Source organism: Antechinus flavipes, chromosome 4 (genome assembly GCF_016432865.1).
Source record: "Antechinus flavipes isolate AdamAnt ecotype Samford, QLD, Australia chromosome 4, AdamAnt_v2, whole genome shotgun sequence".
Classification (NCBI taxonomy): Eukaryota; Metazoa; Chordata; class Mammalia; order Dasyuromorphia; family Dasyuridae; genus Antechinus; species Antechinus flavipes.
The window spans coordinates 347,708,124-347,730,333 of record NC_067401.1 but is presented as its reverse complement, the minus strand read 5'-3'; the positions used below and the strand labels follow the sequence as shown (position 1 = coordinate 347,730,333).

Below are 22,210 nucleotides of genomic sequence, written 5' to 3'. Positions count from 1 at the left end.
CATGCTTTAATACACAGAAATTTGTGCTCAGTAGGAAAAGAAGCCTCACGTTTCAAGTTCTGAGAAAAATAAGAGACCAAAATGAAGGAGGTGCATTTTTCTCTGGTTCTACGTACCATGAAAATATTACTGATGCAGATATTCACTTGATAATAATAATTTGAGAAGAATTTACAAGTTTAGATTTCTGTTTACTTGAGCTGCATTCTGAAGTCAACTATGGAATTTAGTGGCTAGAGTTGCATTTGGAATCAGGGAGAAGTGAGTTTATCTCTGGCCTCCAATGTGAGACTCTGGGCAAGTCACTTAGCCTCAGTTTCTCAGGAGATAGTAACAGCACCTAACTCTAACGTTATTGTGGGGATCAAATGAGATAACATATTTAAAAACCCTAGCAGATTTTAAAGTACCATATAAGATGCTACCATTGTTGTTGTTATTGTTGTGTTGGTTATTCTTTGGCTACTTAATGGAAATTAGAGATTATTAAAGTATTTCTAGAACCACAGCCCCAATTGCTTAAAAAATTATGGTTTTGAATATTAACTAAATGAAAAAATCTAAAAATTCTATACTCAATATGTAAAATCTTCTGATGTAAAAGAAAGAAATAGAAAGCACTGCTTTCTATTGATAGTGATTTAGATGCCACTACAACCCAGGTAAAATGCCATCATGCCTACTTGTTTAAAAGTCATCTGACATAAAGGAGATTCTCACATTATTTGCTGTTGCAGTTCTCCTCTTACTGATGGATAAAAGATTGATTAGGTTTTTTAATAGATTTTCATTACCTAAAAGCTTCATAGCTTCCAATTAAACATGCTAAACCCATATTATTTTACATTGGATTAAATTCTACTGAATGAATAAAAATATATTACTCATTGCTTTTTTTCTCCTTCATGATGCAAAAATGACATCTACATAGTGTACCAAGGAATCATCTACCAATTCATTTTAGGGGGAAGGATGCTACAATTTCCATTCTTGGCTTCCAGTATTCAACTCAAGATTTCATCTTGCAGCAAAAGTAGAATTTTTTCAATAAATGCTTTTTCTCTAAAAATATAACTATGGCAAACTCTGCAATTACACTTCTTGGTTGGCGACATCTGCTTTCCATGTTGTTTTGTTGAATGCAAAAGGTCCAGATCACTAGTGTGCTAATCAGTCATGCTAAATTCCCAAATTTAGTCTAATTAGCTGGAAAACCAAAATGAAACAGGTTTGAATCTCTGTGTTCTTTTTTGAGAGGGAAGTGGGGGATAGTTGTGTGTGTGCTATTTTAAAGCCAAGCTCAAATCTTCTCCATGAAGTATAATCTAGTTCCAGGATTAGGCAGCCTATAGCTCTCAGTGCTACCTGATGTAATTGCTGATATCATTCTCCTATTCCTAGCCACATGTACCCAGTTAATTTCTCCTTTCTCTTCCTCCTCTTCCTTTTTTTCCTTTGTGCATATTATCTTAGATACTATCATTCCTTTTTTTTTTTTGCATAAAAGCACAATATGTGATGCCATGTTTGTGGGTTAAATACCAATTAAATATTGGCACAAGTCAATAAAAATATGTCTTTCTAGAGATCTGGAAGACAAAACTCTGCATTATCTTAGCCATCATCTTGAAGGACTAGTAGATTACCAATGTGGTTTTCATTTTAAAAAGGGGGTTCAGAGGATATTCTTAGAGGCATTAGAGGTAACTAGAAGAAAGAGAAAAGAGAGGATAATATTATTGAAATCAATGGAGGAAAAGGAAATAATATTTTGATAAGAACCTAACAGAATAAATATACAAAAATATGGACAAGCAGAAACAAATGCAAATAATTTATGTGTGGAAAAATTCTAATCCAAAAATTATTTTTAAAAACTGAATCACTGTAGAATATCACAAAATATTTTATCATGGAAAAAACTAGCTTAGAGATGAAAAGTAAATGATAGGGTAAAACAGGCAATTCTTTATATGGGAAAGAGTAAATGTTGAGGTCTCAAGAGATAAGAACAACTATGAGTCAAATTCAAAGTTTTCATAAATAACATGTAAGAGAAAGACACAGTGACTGCTTCAGGTTTGCAAATGACATCACAATCTTATAGCTTCCAAAATGCCAAGCCAACCATGATAAATTGCAGGGAACTTGCCAGAAGCAGTATTACCTATAAAAGCAAAGTTATCTATAAAAATGGCAGTTGAGCTTTAAAGTGGGCAATTTGTTTAGGTATTGCATTCATTTTGGTTGAAAATTATCCAAAATCAAAGCCACAGGAGGAAGGGTGATGAGCATTGAGCAAAAGACCTTGGGAGTCATTATCAAATGCTGCTTACTGACATTGCCCCAGTGGGTTCCTTTAGTCAAATGGGGTAGCAGAATGGTGAGAATTATCAGGAAGTGTATCAGAAACAGTTCACTTTTCTCTAAAACTGCAGCTGTGATGTTGACTTTATGGGTTAAATAATTTCATAATTCAATTTTTAAAATGTCTCCAAGAGATCTGGAGAACCAGAACACTATGAATCCTTGTTGTCAGATCTCTAGAAAGACCTAACTGATTTGGAAAGTTTCATATGTAGCAGGGTAAAATGATCAAGGGAACAGAGAGGGGTACTCAATATGAACAGACAAAAAGATTAGGAATCTTCTTTCTGGAGAGATGAAAGCTAAGATCTGTTAGGATCAGAGTCTGTAAAACTGTGAAGGGCACAGAAAGGACAAACTTGCACTTCATGACAAATCACAGCATACTAGAAATAGGATAAAGTAAATGAGGACAAAGCCAAAAAAAAAAAAAAAAAAAAAAAAGAACTACTTTGAACAGTGAGCACTAAAATTATGGAACTTGTTATCCTATTGAGTGGCAATAGAAATAGGATTTTAAAAAAATTAGCCAATGACAGATTCATAATTTTATTAAGGACTGAATTACTAATGATACTTGAGGTAAGTTCATGACCTTGAGGTCATTTCATGGAGAAAAGCACAATCACATCTCCAACAAAATTTCCTGGTTTTCTCTGTCAGATACTGTGGATCTGATTTGGGATAAGAATTCTTATAATATGTTCTTATGTTTTTTTTCCCTTCCCCCTCTTTTCTTCTGCCTATGACTCATGAATGTTGCCAGGTACCTAGGCCCAAATTAACTTCTGATGGCTGCCTGATATTAATGAGTTATCTAGCCCAATACAAGAAGTTGTTCATAACAAATAGTGTGTAGCCTGTGAACAGAATCACAAATATCTGAGAATACCGAGGATTTCAAAGGTCATTCATCAGCTTTAATCTTCAGCTCACTTTTACATAAAGTCTATAATACATAATTGTAGGAATTTTGGTTTATGTAAATGTCAAAAGTCAGCAATATACACGAAAAGATGCAAAAGGACAACTTATATCAGATTTTTTACTTTCTCACAAAGGGAGGAAAGGAGGGAAGGAAAGACAGAATGTTAAACAAATGTTTAAAACAAAAACAAATGTTAAAATATTTTTACATGTAATTGGGGACAGAATATGAGATATTATTTTTCAAAGACATTTCAAACTAGAAAAAATAAAGGATAGAGCCAATTGGTTAACTTCATGAAATACAGAATGTCAGAAAAAAAAGATGCAATGAAAGAGAAAAAGTTTTAGAATCAGAGAGTCCTGTGTCACATGGCATAAATCACTTGTCTCCCTCAGCCTCAGTTTCCTTATCTTTAAAATCAGAAGTTGGGTCCTTCTAGCTGTAGAGTTAGGATCCTATGATTTTATGTATTTCTATTTTACCTTTTTACATACTTTATTTGCCTTAATAGGACTAAAATCTCCAAAGTGAGATTGTTCATGTTTCCCTATTTTCTATACTGGGCTCCCTCTTCTGTGATGGGGATGTGGAAGGGATCTTTCCCCTTTTGCAATATTTCTTCCTCTGGACAGACTTCCCAGCCGGTATCAAAACTGGGGCTTCTAAATATAAAGACCTATATGTAACATTACATGGCCCACAATCTGTTCCATAACTCTAGGTCCCTTGTCCCAGCTGTTCCCTAGGACTTAAAGGAGGAAAGGACTCTGGCATAATGGAGGCAGTCAAGAAGACCTGAGGTGGTCTTGCCTCAGGCACTTGCAAGCTTCAGGGCTCTTGTAGTTTCTTAATCTCTCTGATACTGTTCCCACCATTTATAAAATGAGGGGGTTGAAACAGATAGCTTCTTAAGTCCCTTCTAGTTCTAAATTTATGATTGCACAATCCTATGACTGAGTCACCCTAACAGCAGTATCAGGTCTTCAGCCTTAGCAGTTCACAGAATCTTAAGGAAAAAATGTACTGTCTCTTGTTTCTATTAAGGCTGCTATTGTCAGCTTCCCTGTCTGCCCTTCTTCCCTCCCTCCCCCCCTCCTTCCCTCTCTCTCTCTCTCTCTCTCTCTCTCTCTCTCTCTCTCTCTCTCTCTCTCATATACCTGGACATCAACCATACCCCAAGGTAGAACAAGTGGCAGGGGAAGGATGAGGAGCAAGAAAGAGGAAGAGAAAGGGAGAAAGAAGGGGGGAGGGAAAGGGAGAAAGAAAAGAGGGAGAAAAAGAAATAGGAGAGGGAAGGTGATGCAGGGAAAAAGAGGGAGGAACAGAGAGAAAGGCAAGCAAAGAAAGAGTGATGAATATGGAAACCATCGAAGAACCTAGGGAACTGGGATCAATGACAAGAGGTTATCCTTACTCAAAGCTTAAATTCTATTTGGGTTTTACACAGTAGAAGTACGTAAGAAGTGTCTATAACCAGTTCCTTTTAGTAGTGTCTGTTAATGGAAGAGCACCTGTCCTTTTAACAAATACATGAACATAAGCATTCTACGGACAGCAAACACACACACACACACACACACACACACACACACACACACACACACACAGAGCCTCTTTTTCAACTTACCTACGCAGTTATCACAAAGACTGCAATGAGAAGCACGAGGAGGACGAAAAATCTTGCAGGTGAAACAATATTTTAGTTTCACCGTCTGGCCATTGATGATGACTTCTCTTGTTCGGGGAGGTGGGCGATACCCCCCTGAACTGGTACCATTTGCTATATCTAGTGGAGAGAAAGAAAAAAGAAACTTCTCAAAAATAATAACTTTACAAATTTTTACTCACAGGCATTTTGTTGCATTGTCCAAGATCTTTTAATAAACTGGCCACAAGAAGCTTGTGGTATCTGACACCATTTTTTAGAGCAGTCAAACGTGGGAGCAATTTATATCAGGAACATTTTTCACTTTGCCTTGGCTTAGTTTATAGAAACACAAGCAACAGATTGTAGAGAACGACAAAATATCCAATAGCACCTGAAACCCCATGACACAAGTGCTCTTCTTAGGAGGAAAGGGCACTTATTTTGAATCCTTTGAAAGATTGGGGTGCTTCTTGTGTCTCTTTTAAAATTATTTTATAAAGATAAAATAAAGTGTAGCTCCCCATTTTCAGTAACATGGATTCATAGTAAACACACATTTCTTGAGGACAATAGCTGATGATGCTTTTGGTATAATGCTGCTACACGAGAAGCAACTGAAGGGAGTAAGAACATTAGAGAAGACTTTTGAGAGTGTAGGAGGTTGATAGTTTTCTCCAAAAGGTTATTATGTAGAAGATAGATTGGATTTATTCTGTGTTATTCTAGAGGGCAGAAGCAGAAGAGATAAATAGAAATAACAAAGAACAAGTTATAATTCAACATAAGGAAGAACTTCCTAACCATCAAAGCTGTTTAAAGATTTAACTGGCTGCTTCATGAAATGAGCATGAGTTCCCCCATTATTTCTGGGGAGTGGATTGGGCCACAGATATGTCTAATGCAAAGGTTATATGATTTTATCGGCATGGAAGAACTCCCCTCTTTTTCCACTAAAGCAGACCCAAGACTACTCTATGTAGCTTAGGATAATAAATAATAAATTAATTTATATAAACAAACACAAGGTATAAAAATGAATCCATCCTCTGGCTTATAGACATTTCCTGACTTATTTACATGTACATTTATATTCTTCTTCATAAAGTACATATTTCTAATATAGGTACCTTCAAGGCACCTATGTCTCTCTGTTTCTATCTCTCCGTCTCTGTCTGTTTTGTAGGTTGATATGTGGACATCAATCATACTGCAAGGTAGAACAAGTTAGGGAGGGGGAGAATGGGAAGAGAGAAAGAGGAAGAAATAAGGAGAAAAAAAGAGGGGAGAGCAGAAGGGAAAAAGAATATAGTGTTATCCCTTCATCCATAGCATCACATCATCCCTCAACTATAGGATTATACAATACACATCCAGGATTTTCATGCTCTATTTCATGATTCAGAAAAGTTGGATACCAGAACTATCAGTTATCTTCTCTTTGTACATAGTAGGTACTAAATTAAAAAAAAAGTTTTTCCCCCCTTGAGGCAACCGGGGTTGAGTAACTTGCCCAGGGTCACACAGCAAGGAAGATTAAGTGTCTGAGGTCAGATTTGAACTCAGAATCTCCTGACTTCAGGGCTGGTGCTCTACTTACTGCACCATCTATCTGCCCCAATAGGTACTAAATAAATGCTTATTGAAGATAGAACAGATAGAAGAGCCTTGTAAACTTTTAAAGACTATATAAATGAGTTATTAGTATTTTATGAACCATAATCAATAAAAAAAGTGGGCAAATTTTAAATGATAAATGGATCTGAGCAAATCATTTGTGGATCCCAGCCAATTGCATCCCGAGTTTAAAAGTAATTTGGTCACTCATATGGTCCATATAATCTTTTTTTCTATTGTTCTTCCAATTTTCCTAAAAGATAAGGTTAGAAATGAGTGAGACTACAGATCTGATATAGATTTTCTTTAAAAGTAAGGATAAAAATTTGTATTTAATTAGAAGTTCCCTGAATTTTTATGAACTTTTCAGGACAATTATGAAGACCAAGAAATATTTGTTTCTTAAATTTCTTATTGACCATTGATGAAGTTATTGGCAAACAAGCCTTATGTCATCTTCTGCTGGTCTTTCAGTTCAAAGCCTCATCTTTATATGCTTCTAACTTTGTTGTAAAGTTGAGCTTGAGGAAAAACTTGAAAAGACAAGTTCCATTAGGACTCAGGATAGGGAAGCAAAAGAGAAACACAAATAAACTCATTCCTTTTGGCAATATAGCTATAAAACTTAATGGTGTGGCCCAGTGGAATGGGAGTAGAGAGTCAGGAGACCTGGATTATTCAGGTCTATTAGTTTAGAACTGTTACAAGTTCTCTGAACATGGGAAAAAATATTGTCTTGTCTGCTTTTAAAGTTATTTTAAATATGAAATAGATAATGGATGACAATATGTAACATTTTTGTGATTTCAACATTGCAAAGTTAGAGCCACTATGTAAATGCATTTTATCTCCAACAGTTATGATGTTATACATACAACATGAAATTAAATAAGACTGACTCAGTTTGTTGGAAAATAAGTGTTTATTAAGTGCCCACTATGTGCCCACATTGTGCTAAATGTTATACTGTCATCTCAAGAGCCTAAACACCATGACTATTCAAAGACAACCACATTTCCATTCCACATTTTGTTTTTTGCTACTTTTAAAATGTTCTGCTACCTTTCACTACCTAGTTACTCCCTGCTAAATTCTCTCTACTAAGTGATTGATTGTTATATCTTGCCTTGGAAAGTCCATCCCCAAAAGGCCACTATATGGCTGCTACAAATGTCGATCTTGTAATATACTTACTTTTCTGAGATTGCTAACAGAAGACCACTGGATGGATAGATAAGGGTGTGTGTTTGCAATCTTCTGTGGATTATTATTTATCATTTATTAATATTGTTTGAACCTAGCTTTATGTAGTGTAAAAAATTGTCTAACTCCAAAAATTTACCATAGAGGTCAGGCTTGACCCAGAAATGTTCCAGGGAAACCAGATGGTTATAAGGAATGCTTAGATCCTAAACAATGCTTGTTTTGGGTTCCCCCAAAGAGCCAGACTTATCTTCTAAAATATATTTCAAATTGCCCTTTTTTTGGAGTCTACCAACTAGATACTTGAGGTCAACCCAGGCAAATCTCTATACGCCCTTTTTTGAACTCCATATAATGTAAAGATTTGAAAAGTGAGCCATCTGTTTCTCTGTCTCTGTCTCTCTCTGTTCCCCCTCACACACATATACCCCAAACAATCCAACAAAAAACTATTTCAGATTTAGGAGTTTGTTCTCATGAACAACATGTGTGGATAACTAGATATAAAGAATAGATCTGGAAACCAATGGCACTTTCAACCATTAGTAGATAGAGGTTATTAAACTTCTCTCTCATCCAAGGAGACTAAGATGACCCATGTCTGTGAAGTTCCTCCTTTTTTGTATATACTGGGGGCCCTTAAGGCTAGTGTTCTGATCAGTAATACTGCTTTTTCTTAGCAATAATTGTGCCCCTGCTTCTTGGTGCATATGTATGGTTTTATAAGAGCTATTTTTTTTTTTTAACAAATCCAGTCATCGTTAGTTAATGGCAAAAGATGACAAAAGAGATGACAGAGTAGTCCTTTTGATTTCAGTGAGTCCGTACTCATAGATGACTTATCTGTCCATATTTGCTCTCAAAAAAATCTCAAAAAAATCACTTTGAAGAGTGATTGTCTTTTTCCTTCTCCAGATGATTTTAGAGATGAGGAAATAGATAAACAGGATTAAGTGACTTGCATGAGTTCACATAGTTAGTAAATGTCTGAGGCCAGATTTAAACTCATTGTTTCTGATTTCTTGCCCCTACCCTATCCATCTAGTTGCCCCTCTTTTATATGAAAAGTATGTAATTTTTTGTTGTTCAAGCATGTTTGATATTTAGTGACCTTGTGGACCATAGCATGTCAATACTATCTACAAGGTTTTCTAGACAAAGATACTGGGTACCTTTCCATTTCCTAATCTAGTAGATTATGACAAATAGAGTTAAATGACTTGCCTAGGGTCACATAGCTAGTTAGTATGTGAGGTCAGAATTGAATTCAGAATTTCCTGACTCTATGCAAGATAACTTTTTCCACTGAGCCATCTAGATGCTTTGGGGCATATAAACTACTATGCAAACTTAAAAAGCTTATTATTATACTATGAATGATACCCCCAAATTACCTGAGATCTTTTGAAATTATATACTAATGATCAATGATGGAAGGAAGCAGCTACACCCAAAGAAAGAACACTGGGAAATAAATGTAAACTGCTTGCAATTTTGTTTTTCTTCCTGAGTTATTTCTACCTTCTGAATCCAATTCTCCCTGTGCAACAAGAGAACTGTTCGGTTCTGCACACGTATATTGTATCTAGGATATACTGTAACCTATTTAACATGTAAAGGACTGCTTGCCATCTGGGGGAAGGGGTGAAGGGAGGGAGGGGAAAAATCGGAACAGAAGTGAGTGCAAGGGATAATGCTGTAAAAAATTACCCTGGCATGAATTCTGTCAATAAAAAGTTATTTAAAAAAAAAGAATCAATGCATAGATAGGTGAATACAACTAATACTGTTTTTATAGCACATTTTGGTTTAAAAATAAATTTTCATCCCCCCCCAAAAAAGAAATTATATATTAAGAAGTTCTATTATCAAATCTACTTTAGAAATAGCTCATTTAAGTCTTCTTTCCTGACAAGAATGATGGCAGAGCACATGGCAAATTCAGTTGCACCTGAACTTGCCCATCCCTGCCCAAAATTCAAAAATAATTGAACTATGTTCAATTCAAAATGTTCAAAATTAAAAAATAATTGAATATGTTACTGTTTGAGATCTGTGATCTTCAAGTAAACTTTCATTTCGGAAATTGCTTCCATCATTTGGAGAGGAAGGAACCCCACATTTCTGTTTTTCAGAGTGTTGTTTAGGTCAGGGGAAGCATGAGTAACTTAAGATCACAGAGTCAATATGGATCAGGATTTGAATCCAGGTCTATTTGGCTCCCAGGCCAGCTCTAGCCACTTAGATCAATTTGCTTCCCTGTTACTAAGCACACATATTTACAATTATACACAAGAGTTAGATTGGAAAAGAAAACACAATGCCCCCAAATTCAAACTTGCAAAGCTGATAGATTAGGAGGTATTATTAACCAGGGGATTCTTTTTTTCTATCAAAGGATTTGCTAGTGAAATCCTTTAAATTGAAGAATACCTCTGAGCACTTATGTTTTACAGTTCATTAACTGAAAGAGGCTGTCAAAGTAGCATCTCAGAAATGATAAGTCAATGGGAAAATATGATTTGAGCTCCATTATGTTTTTTTCAGAGCACATCTACTGTCTAGAGTGAAGTATACTTGTATAAAATATCATACAAATAGTTGGATTTTACAACTACTGAATTTTCCTAAGCATCTTTTCATCAGCCCTCTTGGGGCTTAAGACTCATAAACTGCATTGCACAATGGTCTCATCTATCTTAAAGGAAGATGGGTTCTTTTAATAGCACTTTGACAAGAACTGTTTGATGACTATCTCTGAGAATGACAAAGAGCATAGAAAGACAGAAACGCTGATGAGATTTTAGGTGAGATAATATAGTGGCTATTTGAATTCTTTTAAATGTGAATTAATTAGAACTAAACAGTCTACCTATAAATATCTATGTACCTCCTTTTAAGGGAGTACAAAATATGCATGTCTTGATGCATTTGTCTCCAGAGGAGATAATTGTGGTAAATTTTGTGTCTGATAAATCTTCTTGTAGAAAAGTTCAAAATGAGACAGAAATTTTCTCAACAATTTTGTGATGAATATGTTAAATTTAATTTAGACATTTAAAACAGCACATTTTAACAGAAGTTCAGTTTCAATACAATTCTTTTTTCTCTATGTTTTTTCTTTGGATATTCCAGGTTGTAAAAGCTGTTAAATTCACAATTAAAAAAGAAAATGATAAAATGAATTTGAAGATTTATGAAATATGTGAAATGGTTCTTTTCTATTATTTAGTTATTGGTGTTTCAGTGTAAAAATCTTTTAAATAAATTTTAAAAAAATATAAATTCTGTGCAAGGGTCTATTACCTGGTTTATAGCCAGGTGATGGAAAGTGAAAAGGATGGATTGCTTCTTTACGGTCATTTATTCATCAATCAGGCAGTCAACAAATGCTTATTATACATCTACTAGGTGAAAGTACTGTGTTGAAGGGGAGGGCTGGCCTTGGGGGGGTATGAAGACATGGATGCACAAATTGATGGTGTGGCCTGGACAGATCACAATCTCTCAGTGCTTTAGAGTTTAGATAACTCTGTATGATAACCCAAAGAGTGCTAATCTGCACACACAGAGGGACTTGCCTCATCTAGAAATTCCCAATGAAATCATAGGTTCAGTCTCTATCCCTTCAAGATATAGTACTAATATAAAGATATGTAAGACCTAGTCTCATTACAAAATATAATTTTCAGAGGTTGCACAGATGGTATTGAGAGGATCAATAGAGAGCAACTGGCTAGAGCTCTCCTTCTCCCTCCACCCCAAAGGCCTGCAGAATTAAAAAGAAGAGAGATGATGTGTGTTTGCATGTATATATGGTAGACAAAAGCATGCTGATCTGAAGAACAAGAGAAAGGTAGAGGAACAACTCCTAATAGCTCAGACAGCAAAGGACAGAAAGAATAGGATGTGCTGTGAAAAATATAGAAAACATTAGAAAAACTAGGAGTTTTGAGGTCAGGACTAAAGACTTCAAATCCTTGTTCTTAGGTAACAGAAGAAAATGCAAAGTGAGCACAGTAGAATCTGAGGCAAGCAAAGTGACTTTAAATAGTAAAGAATATATTCCAATGATCCATGTAGATGGCAACTGGGAAAAAAAGTAAAGCAGGAACTGTCAATCAATCAATAAACATTTATTAAGCACCTATTATATGCTAGCCACTATGCTAACCACTGGGGATACAAACAGGAACTTACTATCAAATGCAGTTTATAATCTAATGAACTGGAAGCCAGATATAGAGATGAATGCTGGCAGGTTCAGAAGGAAATGAGGCAAAATGAGAAAATTGAAGATTTCCCAAAGGAAAGAGACTCTTGTTGCAATTATTATCTATAATCTACTATATAATAAAACAAAACAAAAAAATACACGCATGCTCTAATAGCTACCTTATGACACCAAGAAGAATACTCTTGATTAGGGAAAATGGAAGGTAATCTCTGTTCTGGAGTCAATAGTCAAAACCTGATTCCTACAGTCTGCTGGAAATCTGAAATGCTATTTCTAACTTCTGATATATATTCATTACCTACCTGTTTCTGCCCAGATTTAACCCTAAATCCTGATTCATATCTATTTCCTCTTGTCTACTTTAAATATTGGCTACTGACCTTTTTCTGTCTACTATATTCAAAATCTGGCCTTATGTCTCCTAGATTCCAATCTTGGTTTTAACCCTTAGAAATTTTCATAGCTGCCAACTGGTTTGGCCTTTTGTTCTGATGACCCAGATCACATTACACAATCCAATTCTTCATGACCTTCCTTTTTCTGTGACTGTCCATGATCTGGCACCAATATAAATGAGCAGTATGGAGAGATCACTTTAGGTTATGGTGGCTAAAGGAGGTTTCAGGGGAGACATGAGATTTGAGCTGGTAGAATTTTTTAGAGAGAAGAGTAGAAAAGGACATTGTCAAGTATGTAGAATGACAGGGGGGAGAGAGAGAGAGAGAGAGAGAGAGAGAGAGAGAGAGAGAGAGAGAGAGAGAGAGAGAGGGAGAGAGAGAGAGGAGAGAGAGAGAGAGAGAGAGAGAGGGAGAGAGAGAGAGAGAGAGAGAAGAGAGAGAGAAGAGAGAGAGAGAGAGAGAGAGAGAGAGAGAGAGAGAAAGAGAGAGAGAGAGAGAGAGAGAGAGAGAGAGAGAGAGAGAGAGAGAGAGGGAGAGAGAGATAGGTAAGAGATTTGAGAGCAAAGATAGAGAATCAGAAAAGAAAAAAAGAAATATATATAATGCATACATGGAAGTAGTAAGAAGTGATAATAGAATGGTATTGTTCAGAAAGAATTAAGAATTATAGAAACAAGTAGAGCTATGGTATGTATTGTACATCTTCCTACCTGAATTAATTACTGGCCAGTTAGCCTCTGGTTAAGCATTTCCAGTGTTAGGATATTCATTGCATCCTGAAGCAGACCATTCCATTTTTTTCCCAGAGTTCTTATTCACCTCTTATGTCACTTTTACCCACAGGCTATAGATCCATAGGACAAACCTTCAAGTTTCCAAAGGTCGAGAAATCATATGTCCCTCTAAATCTTTTCTTCAATAGGCTAACACACCATATAACATCAGGCAACTTAAAAAAAATCTTCTATGACATAACTTAAAATTTGATTTCCATCCTGATAGCCTTTATTTGAACCTAGTGCCAACTTGTCAGTCTTTCCTAAATGTGTGGTCAAAAATTGAACACAATATTCCACATATGATCTAAGTTGGTTTTTAATATTCATCTTTGTAAAATTTCCAAATTTTTCTCCTTCCCTTCCTTACTCCTCCCCAAGACTTCAAGCAGTCTGGGATAGGTTATAAATGTATATAACTATTTTAAACATATTTCCATGTTAGTCATGTTGTAAAAGAAAAATCAGAATAAAAGGGAAAAGCAAAGTAAACAAAAAAAGGTGAAAATAGTATATTCCAATCTGCATTAAATCTCCACATTCTCTTTTTGGATGCAGATGGCATTTTCTATATAAACTCTTATCAAACTATCTTGGACCACTGTACTGCTGAGAAGAATTAAGTCTTTCATAGTTGATCATCACAAATCTTTCTATTACCGTGGCCAATGTTCTGGTTCTGCTCTCTTTACTCAAGATAAGTTCATGTTTAGTCTTTCCAAGCTTTTCTGACATCAGCCTGTTTGTTATTTCTAATACAGCAATAACATTCCACTATATTTAACTACCATAATATATTCAGTCATTCTCTAATTGATAGACATAAACGGAAAAAAAATAAGAAATCCTGCTATAAAGGATGTTGTAAAACTCAACACACCATATCAATATGAGTTATTATTGTTATTATTTTGAAATGAATCTGTGATTGCCTGGGCATGGGAAACGATACAATGCAGATGAGCAACAGTTCCTCAATTTATAATCTTAACTGTGTACCACTGGCAAGTCCCTTAACCTCAGTTTCCTCAACTGTCAAATGTAGATCTTAATCACCGATTTCAGAGTTCTTGTGAGGATCAAATCTGGTGTTTTTAAAGCACAGAATTATGTTTAAGATGACATAATAGGAATTTAATAAACATTTATTCCCTACCCTCATTTTTCCCTCACTTTCTTTAAAAGTTGCTTGGTATACTTAGTGGTATAACTTACCACAGGTTATAGAATCACTATTTGTCAGAAACAAGACATGAATCTACATTTCCTCACTCCAGGCATTCACTTTCCTCACTATCCATTATGTAATTAATATTGCTTCCTATCTACACCCTCCTCATCATTATCACTACCACCACCACCGCTATTATCACCATCATCATTCCAATTCTGGAATTCTGATTAAAGTTCAAATACAAGAATGGTCTTGGGCCAAATCATCTTAATACCAGTGTTTTTTTAAGTTTAATATTTGTTTGATTATTGTGCAGGTGAAAATAATGACTGACTGTTCTTTGTAATTGAGTACTACTACTATTATTGCTATAACTCATCTCTCTGCTATTCAAATTAAATTAACAAATGATACAGAATTAAAACAGTATAGAGAAAATATCTATATTGAATATGAAAAATGTTAATATTATTCAAAAGCTCATTTCAAAATTAGCTGGCTAAATATGAAATAGTTATTTTCTGAAATGTGATGTCATTAGCTACTGACTGCATTAAATATTGACAATCAAAATTTGAATCTTAGCTATAATATGTATACAGGAGGGTTTATTTCAAATAGACTCAATAAAGTTATACCTAATTAAGCAAAGTTAGTTGTGAAGGTGTGGTGGATACTCAAAGATAAATAACATTACTAGGTGAATCTGAGTGAGCAAATTGTAACTGTGACTCAAGAGTGAACATCAATTTTCATTCTTAATTTCCACTTCTCAATAAAGAATGAAACTTATTTAGAAGCAGCATAGTCTTAGGAGGAAGAATGCTACATTTTAAAGTCTGCATCCTGACCTTGTGACAAATCATCTCATATGAGCAAGACAATCTCTTTGGACTTCAATTTCTTGGTTTGTATAGTGATGACCTCCAAAATCCCCTACAGCTTTAAATCTATGATTCTATGATATTAATAGATACTTAATTATAGCAATATTTATATATATTCAGAAATGTAAAGTGATAGTGATAAAAGGCAGCATGGTATAGTTTGAAATACCAGATATTGGGTTTTATCTTGCCACTTATTTCCAATACAATACTGGGGGAAAAATCACTTAATGACTCAGTGTCCTCATTTGTAAAGTGAAAAAACTGAATAAGACATACTTGTAATTCAATACAAATTTTAGAGCTATGATCTTATATTAATGTCTAAATGGTTGAGGACCAGAAAAAATCAATAGAGATATACATTTAAATCTTGATCTATTATAGGAAATATGCTTTAGCTTTTTCATATTTTAACTCCTTAGATAATACAAGCTATACATAGTTGTATAGTTTTTATGATAACTTAAGCAATTCAAAAAAGAGGTACTTGAAACAAAAAAGATTCACATAGCAAGTTAAAATAAGAGACTAGAGCAAAATCTATCATACTTTAGCTGAACTCAAGGCAGGAATAGAGCAATGTGTTTAGAAAAGGCAAGGGCAAAAATGGACTTAATTAAAAGAGATACTCATGGAAACTATATTATGCTAAAAGGTACCATAGACAATCAATGAATTTCAGTACTTAATATATATGATCAAGTAGAAAAGCATCTAAATATTCAAAGGAAGAGCTAAACAAGGCTCAGGGAGTAACAGTTGTGATAGCTAGAGACCTTAATGGTTCCCTTTAAAACCTAAACAAATCAAATTAAATAAATAAGAAATATGGAATTTAGAAAAATTAGTTCTGATAGATATTTGGCAATTACTGAATAGGAATTGAATAATATTATGTAGCATATTTTTAAAAACCACCAGAAAATTATGAATTAAAGTTTAGAGCCCTTATAAACAAATACAAAACACCTGAACTATTAAACATTTCTTATTAACTACAATTACATGAGAATTATTTAATAAATTTAAGTAAAGTTTATTAAATTTAATATTGTTTAATAAAGGACCATTGAAGAAATTCAATGTAATTAAAAATAATTGGAGAGGGCAGCTAGATAGTGCAGTGGCTAGAACACTGGCCCTGAAGTCAGGAGGACCTGAGTTCAAATGTGACCTCAGACACTTAACCCTTCCTAGTTGTGTGATCTTGGGCAAGTCACTTAATCCCAATTACTCTGCACACATGCACACGCATGCGTGCACACACACACACACACACACACATTTAGCTTAATAGTAGCTTAATAGCTACTAATAATACATATAAGAGTAGCTTAATAACCTACTCTTATGGAACGGAATGAAAAAACAAATCTCTGAAACAATAGATAATTTCAACAAGGAAAATGACAGCACTGATGAAACAAGGACAGCTAAAGCAGTCCTTAAAGGAAATTTTATATCTCTTTTATCAACAAAAGAGAGAAAGAATTGATTAAAAGAACCACACATACCATATAAAGAGAAACAAAAAAGAGGGAAGAAGACAGACTCCACAGTTAGGAGGATCTGTACTCAGACTTTGCTTTGGACACATCAATTGGTCAAGAAATTTAGGCCAAGGTGTTTTTATCTCTCTGTGCTCCAGGCAACATTCTAACACAATAAGTTGCAAAACAGATTCAATGGTAAAAGGATTTTTGTCACCAGGAATTTCTTGCAAGAATTAAATAAAAGGTCTAGTTTTTTTTTTTCCTTGAAATAGCAATAAATAAAAATAATCAGACTATTAATAGTCACAGAAAGCCCTCACAATGTTTCTTTTAACTGAAGGACTTAAAAAGAAAGCTAATATATACAGTAGAAACTAAAGGAAAAATAAAGCCTTTATTGGTTATGATGTAAGTACAGTGGAAATGACCTCTGAATTCAAAGTCAAAGAACCTCAATTTAACTATCTTAGGCCAGTTTTCTTCAAAATAAAGATCACATGAGTTGGCTGATTTAAGAAAAGCCTGGAAAGACTTACATGAACTGATGCTAAGTGAAGTGGGCAGAACCAAGAGAAAATTGTACATAGAAGAATAAGAAGATTATGTGATGATCAACTATGATAGACTTGGCTCTTTTCAACAATGAGATGATGCAAGGCAATTCCAATAGGCTTGTGATAGAAAGAGCCATCTGCAACCAGGGAGAGAACTATGGAGACTGAATATAGAAAAAAGCATAGCATTTTCACCTTTTTGTTGTTGTTGTTTATTTTTTCTTGTATTTTTTTCCCTTTTGATCTGATTTTTCTTGTGCAGCATGACAAATATGGAAATATGTTTAGAAGAATTACACATGTTTAATCTATACTGGACTGCTTGCTGCTTGGGAAAGAGGGGGCACAGAGAGGAAGGAAAGAAAAATTTGGAACAAGGCTTTTGCAAAGGTGAATGCCGAAAACTATTTTTATGTGTATTTGAAAAAAATAAAAAGCTATTAAAAATAAGAGTCATAGTCAGCTACACTCAGAGAGAGAACTATGGGAAATGAGTGTGGACCACGACATAGCATTTCCACTCTTTTTGTTATCATTTGCTTCCATTTTTGTTTTACTTCTCAGATTTTTTTCTTTCTTTCTAGATCCAATTTTTCTTTGCAGCAAAATAACTGTATAAATATATATATATGTATATTGGATTTAATATATACTTTAACATTAAATGTTATACATATATACATAGTCCAATACATTTAACATTTATTGGACTACCTGCTATATAGGGGAGAGGGTGGTGGGAAGAAGAGGAAAAGTTGGACCAGAAGGTTTTGCAAGGGTCAGTGTAGAAAAATTATCCATGCATATGTTTTGTAAATAAAATGCTATAATATAAAAAAAGAGTCGTAGCATGATTGCAAGGGAGTCCTGGAATAACTAAGGGTTAGGTGAATAATCAAAAATGTTTCACTTGTCACTCTCCTTATGATCACTTTCAACCCAGTACCCCTACCACTATCCCTCAACATGCCCCAATTCTGATTACTCCTTCTGCTCTGCAAATTTTCAATCTTCTCTATTGTTCAACCTTCTCTGCTCAGAATGTAGGCTTCTCCATTTCCCTCAAGACACTAAGTTAACTGTGCCATTCACAGCAGCAACAGCAATAGAAGCCACTGGGGCCATTGGGAACTCTTCCCTTCTCAGAGAATGTCTGCCCCATATCTCCCAGATAATCCTATGGCTTTTAAAAGTATCCTTCAGAGGATGGGCTCTGAATTCTGGCTTGTGACAGGTGAGTAAGAGATCTGAACCTCACCTAATTGTTTCTTCTGAGTTGGAGTGAGTCACACAAAATGAGATCTGTGTGAATTGTAATGTACATTGCTGACCTTTTTGATCTCTTTCCTTCTAAATGTGTTCCTCTTTAGAATTCCTCTGTCATCTCTGACTTCTCACTTTCCTTCACTTCCCACATCCATTCAGTTGCCAAGTCTTATCATTTTCCTCTTCATGACATCTCTTACATCTGCTCTCGTCACATCCACTCACACAGTCACTACTCTAATTCAGAATTTCATCACCTTTCTGTTGGATTGCTGTACCAACCTTCTAGAGCATTAATCTTTTTGACTCAAACTTCTTCCCACTCCAATTCACCCTACACACAGCTTACATAAGAAACTTGTGTGTAGAAAATTCAAGTCTAACTCTATCATTTCCCTACTCAATAAACTCCTGTGGCTCCTGAGGATGGAATATTATTTCATCTTTAATTCACTCTTTTAAAATGTCCATTTTTGTGTAAGTTTTAAAATGTACATAATTATTAGTACAATAGCACAAATAAATTACAACTTATAAAAATAAGTAAATATATACATATTGGAGGTACAAGTTCAAAAATTTTTTATCAATAGGGTACATAATCAAAAAGGTTGAAGATTACAGGTATAGGTAAGAACCTAGAGAAACTTGCAGAGCAGAGGGAGTAATCAGGTACTTTGTCTATAAAATGATGGGGGTTGGATTACATGAAATCCAAAGTCCGTTGGAGGAATAAATCTATGAGAATAAACCCATGAACTTAACCAATTGGACTAATATACTATATAATCAGGGTAAAATAAAAATAGACTCAGACTGTTCTATTTACTTATATAATTTTTCCACTAGAGGACAAAACCTGGGTTTTAAATGAAAAAAAGCAGAGGGCATTTTTGTTCATGTGAAATTCCAAGATTCTTCAGCTTTTGTTTAACTTTTCTTAGCAGTACCAGAAATATCTTTGTGCTCTATTAGAGCAAGCCAATTCTTCTGGAGAAGACAAAAGCAAGGCATGTTCTAATCCTCTCTTCCATGGGGCATGCTTTTTGCACTGTCAGAAGTAGCTGAAAATTGTATGATGCTAGAGATTAACAGGGTCAATCTGGGATTATTTTCAAAAAGAAAACAAACACCCACAGTCATTTTTAAAGGGGAGAGCAATAGAAACCATACAACGAGAATGGGATGTATCATTATTATAAAGGAAGTCTAACATGTTTTTATTGACTTTTGAGGAGTCTGACCATATGTGTTGTTATGCCTAATGATTATATGCAAAGACTAGCTTCTCTAAATGTATGGTACAGCTGTCAGAACTAATTTCCTTCAGTCCTGAAAAAAGTGTGTTTTTAAAAAAAGAGAATTCCTGGGAGACACTAGAAAGAAACCAGTTGCTGTTATTTATAAAGATGGCATGCACAAGGGAAAAAGAGAGCTGGAGAAATCAGATAGATATTTTTTCTTTTGTTTCTAATTATCATCTCATTGCAGGTGCACATCTCCATATGTCTATATGACCTCTCCATCTATCTGTCCTTTTCATACTTCAACTCAGCATCTCCAAAAACAAGTTTATTCTTTTTCCCTCTAACCCGTTCTGTAGAATCTGTTTATAGATTTCTGTCAAATACTACTATTCATCCATTCTCCTGTGCTTAAGATACTAATGTTATATACTGGATTACTTGCCATCTAGGGGAGGACATGAGGGGAAAGGGGGGAAAATTGTAACAAAAGGTTGTGCAAGGATCAATGTTAAAAAATTATCCATGCATATGTTTTCTTTCTTTTTTTTTAAATTTTATTTTATTTAATAATAACTTTGTATTGACAGAATCCATGCCAGGATAATTTTTACACGACATTATCCCTTGCAATCACTTATGTTTCGTTTTTTCCCCTCCCTCCCTCCTCCCCCCCCCCCCAGGATGGCAAGCAGTCCTATATATGTTAAATATGTTGCAGTATATCCTAGATACAATACATATTTGCAGAACCGAACAGTTCTCTTGTTGCACAGGGAGAATTGGATTCAGAAGGTAAAAATAACTCGGGAAGAAAATCAAAAATGCAAATAGTTCACATTCATTTCCCAGTATTCCTTCTTTGGGTGTAGCTGTTTCTGTCCATCATTTCTCCAATGAAACTCAGTTAAGTCTCTTTGTCAGAGAAATCCATTTCCATCAGAATACATCCTCATACAATATCGTTGTCGAAGTGTATAATGATCTCCTGGTTCTGCTCATCTCACTTAGCATCAGTCCATGTAGGTCTCTCCAAGCCTCTCTGTATTCATCCTCATGCATATGTTTTCAAAACAAAAAGCTTTAATAAAAAAGATACTAATGCAATCTTTAACTCTTCCTTCTTTACTTCTCAGCCATCTCTGGTTGATCTATCTTCTGCATCTATTTCTTCTTCCCTCACAATGCCACTCTCCTTGTTCAAGTCTTCACTATCATATTGCATTATGTTTACCTGGGCCCCATATTCCTTTTCCAATCTGTCCTTCATATCCCTGCCAAAAGGGAGGGATCTCTCCTCTTACTCTTCTCAAAAATCTGCTTTCTGCTAATTAACAAGTAAAGTTCAAATTCTTCAACTGGCACCCAAGACCTTCCATAATCTGCTGCCATATTACCTTTCCAGCTATGGTGGAAGCAATATCTTAAGGCCAGAACACTATTTATCTCTGTTAACAAGACACTCATAAAATGGGATGGAACATGGCCTGTCCCATTCCCATTTCTGCATCTTTATTCACATCACCTCTCCTACTTGGAACATCCTGCCTTCTCACCTTATTCTAGTGAAGTCTTGTCTACTCTTAAGGTGCAACATGAATACCAACTCCTCTGGAAAATTACCCCTGCTTCCCTCTTTCAGCAAAAAAAAAAAAATTATTTCTTATACATCGTATCTTGTCATTTCTACCTTATGCTGCATTCTCTCCTCTAACATTATAATTATCCTGGAATGGGCCCTGATCCTCATCATCTCCTATTTAGACTATTTCAACAGCCTGCTCCTTAGTCTCCTGCTCCCCTCTCTAACCTATCTTCCATTCAATTGTCAAATAGGTCTTTATAAAATGCAGTTCAAGCCATAAAATCCCCTATCTGATAAAAATGAGTAGCTTCCTTTTGTTCCAAGATCAAATAAAAATCCTTCGTTTTTCAAAGTCCTTTATAAACTGGCCGTTTCCTACATGTCCAGACATTTTATACCCTAGTCCTCTCCATGAACTATAATAAGTGACATTGGCCTCCTTGCAGTTCTTCATGTATAACACTCTATTTATTACCCAGGTATTCTCATCTCCCATTCCTGGAATGTTCTTCCTCCTCATCTCTGCTTCCTCATTTCTTTGCCTACTTTCAAGGCTCAGGTAAGTCCATCTTCTACAAGAAATCTTTCCTAGGTTTCCTTAGTCTTAATGCATCATCTATAACTTATCCTATATAGATTTTGCTTGTATGTTGTTGTTTTTATATTGTCTGCCTCTTTAAACTATGGATTCCTTATGAGTGTAAGCCTTTTTCCGATCCACTGCACTTAACACAGTGCCTGGCATGCAATAAGTACTTAATAAATGCTAGTTCATTCACTGTTTTACATTGCTCTAAATCATTTATCATGTAATTTTGCACATCATAGTT

General features: G+C 35.0%; 1 protein-coding gene across 4 annotated transcripts in view; it reads right to left on the bottom strand.

Moving 5' to 3' along the window:
- ZDHHC14 (zinc finger DHHC-type palmitoyltransferase 14) overlaps positions 1 to 22,210 on the bottom strand; it is a 317,691-nt gene that overhangs the window by 81,600 nt on the left and 213,881 nt on the right. For all 4 annotated transcript variants that reach the window (XM_051997999.1, XM_051998001.1, XM_051998002.1 and 1 more), the window contains exon 3: positions 4,926 to 5,084. In XM_051997999.1, coding sequence (XP_051853959.1) covers positions 4,926 to 5,084 — 159 coding nt within the window. The remainder of the gene's footprint in view (positions 1 to 4,925; positions 5,085 to 22,210) is intronic.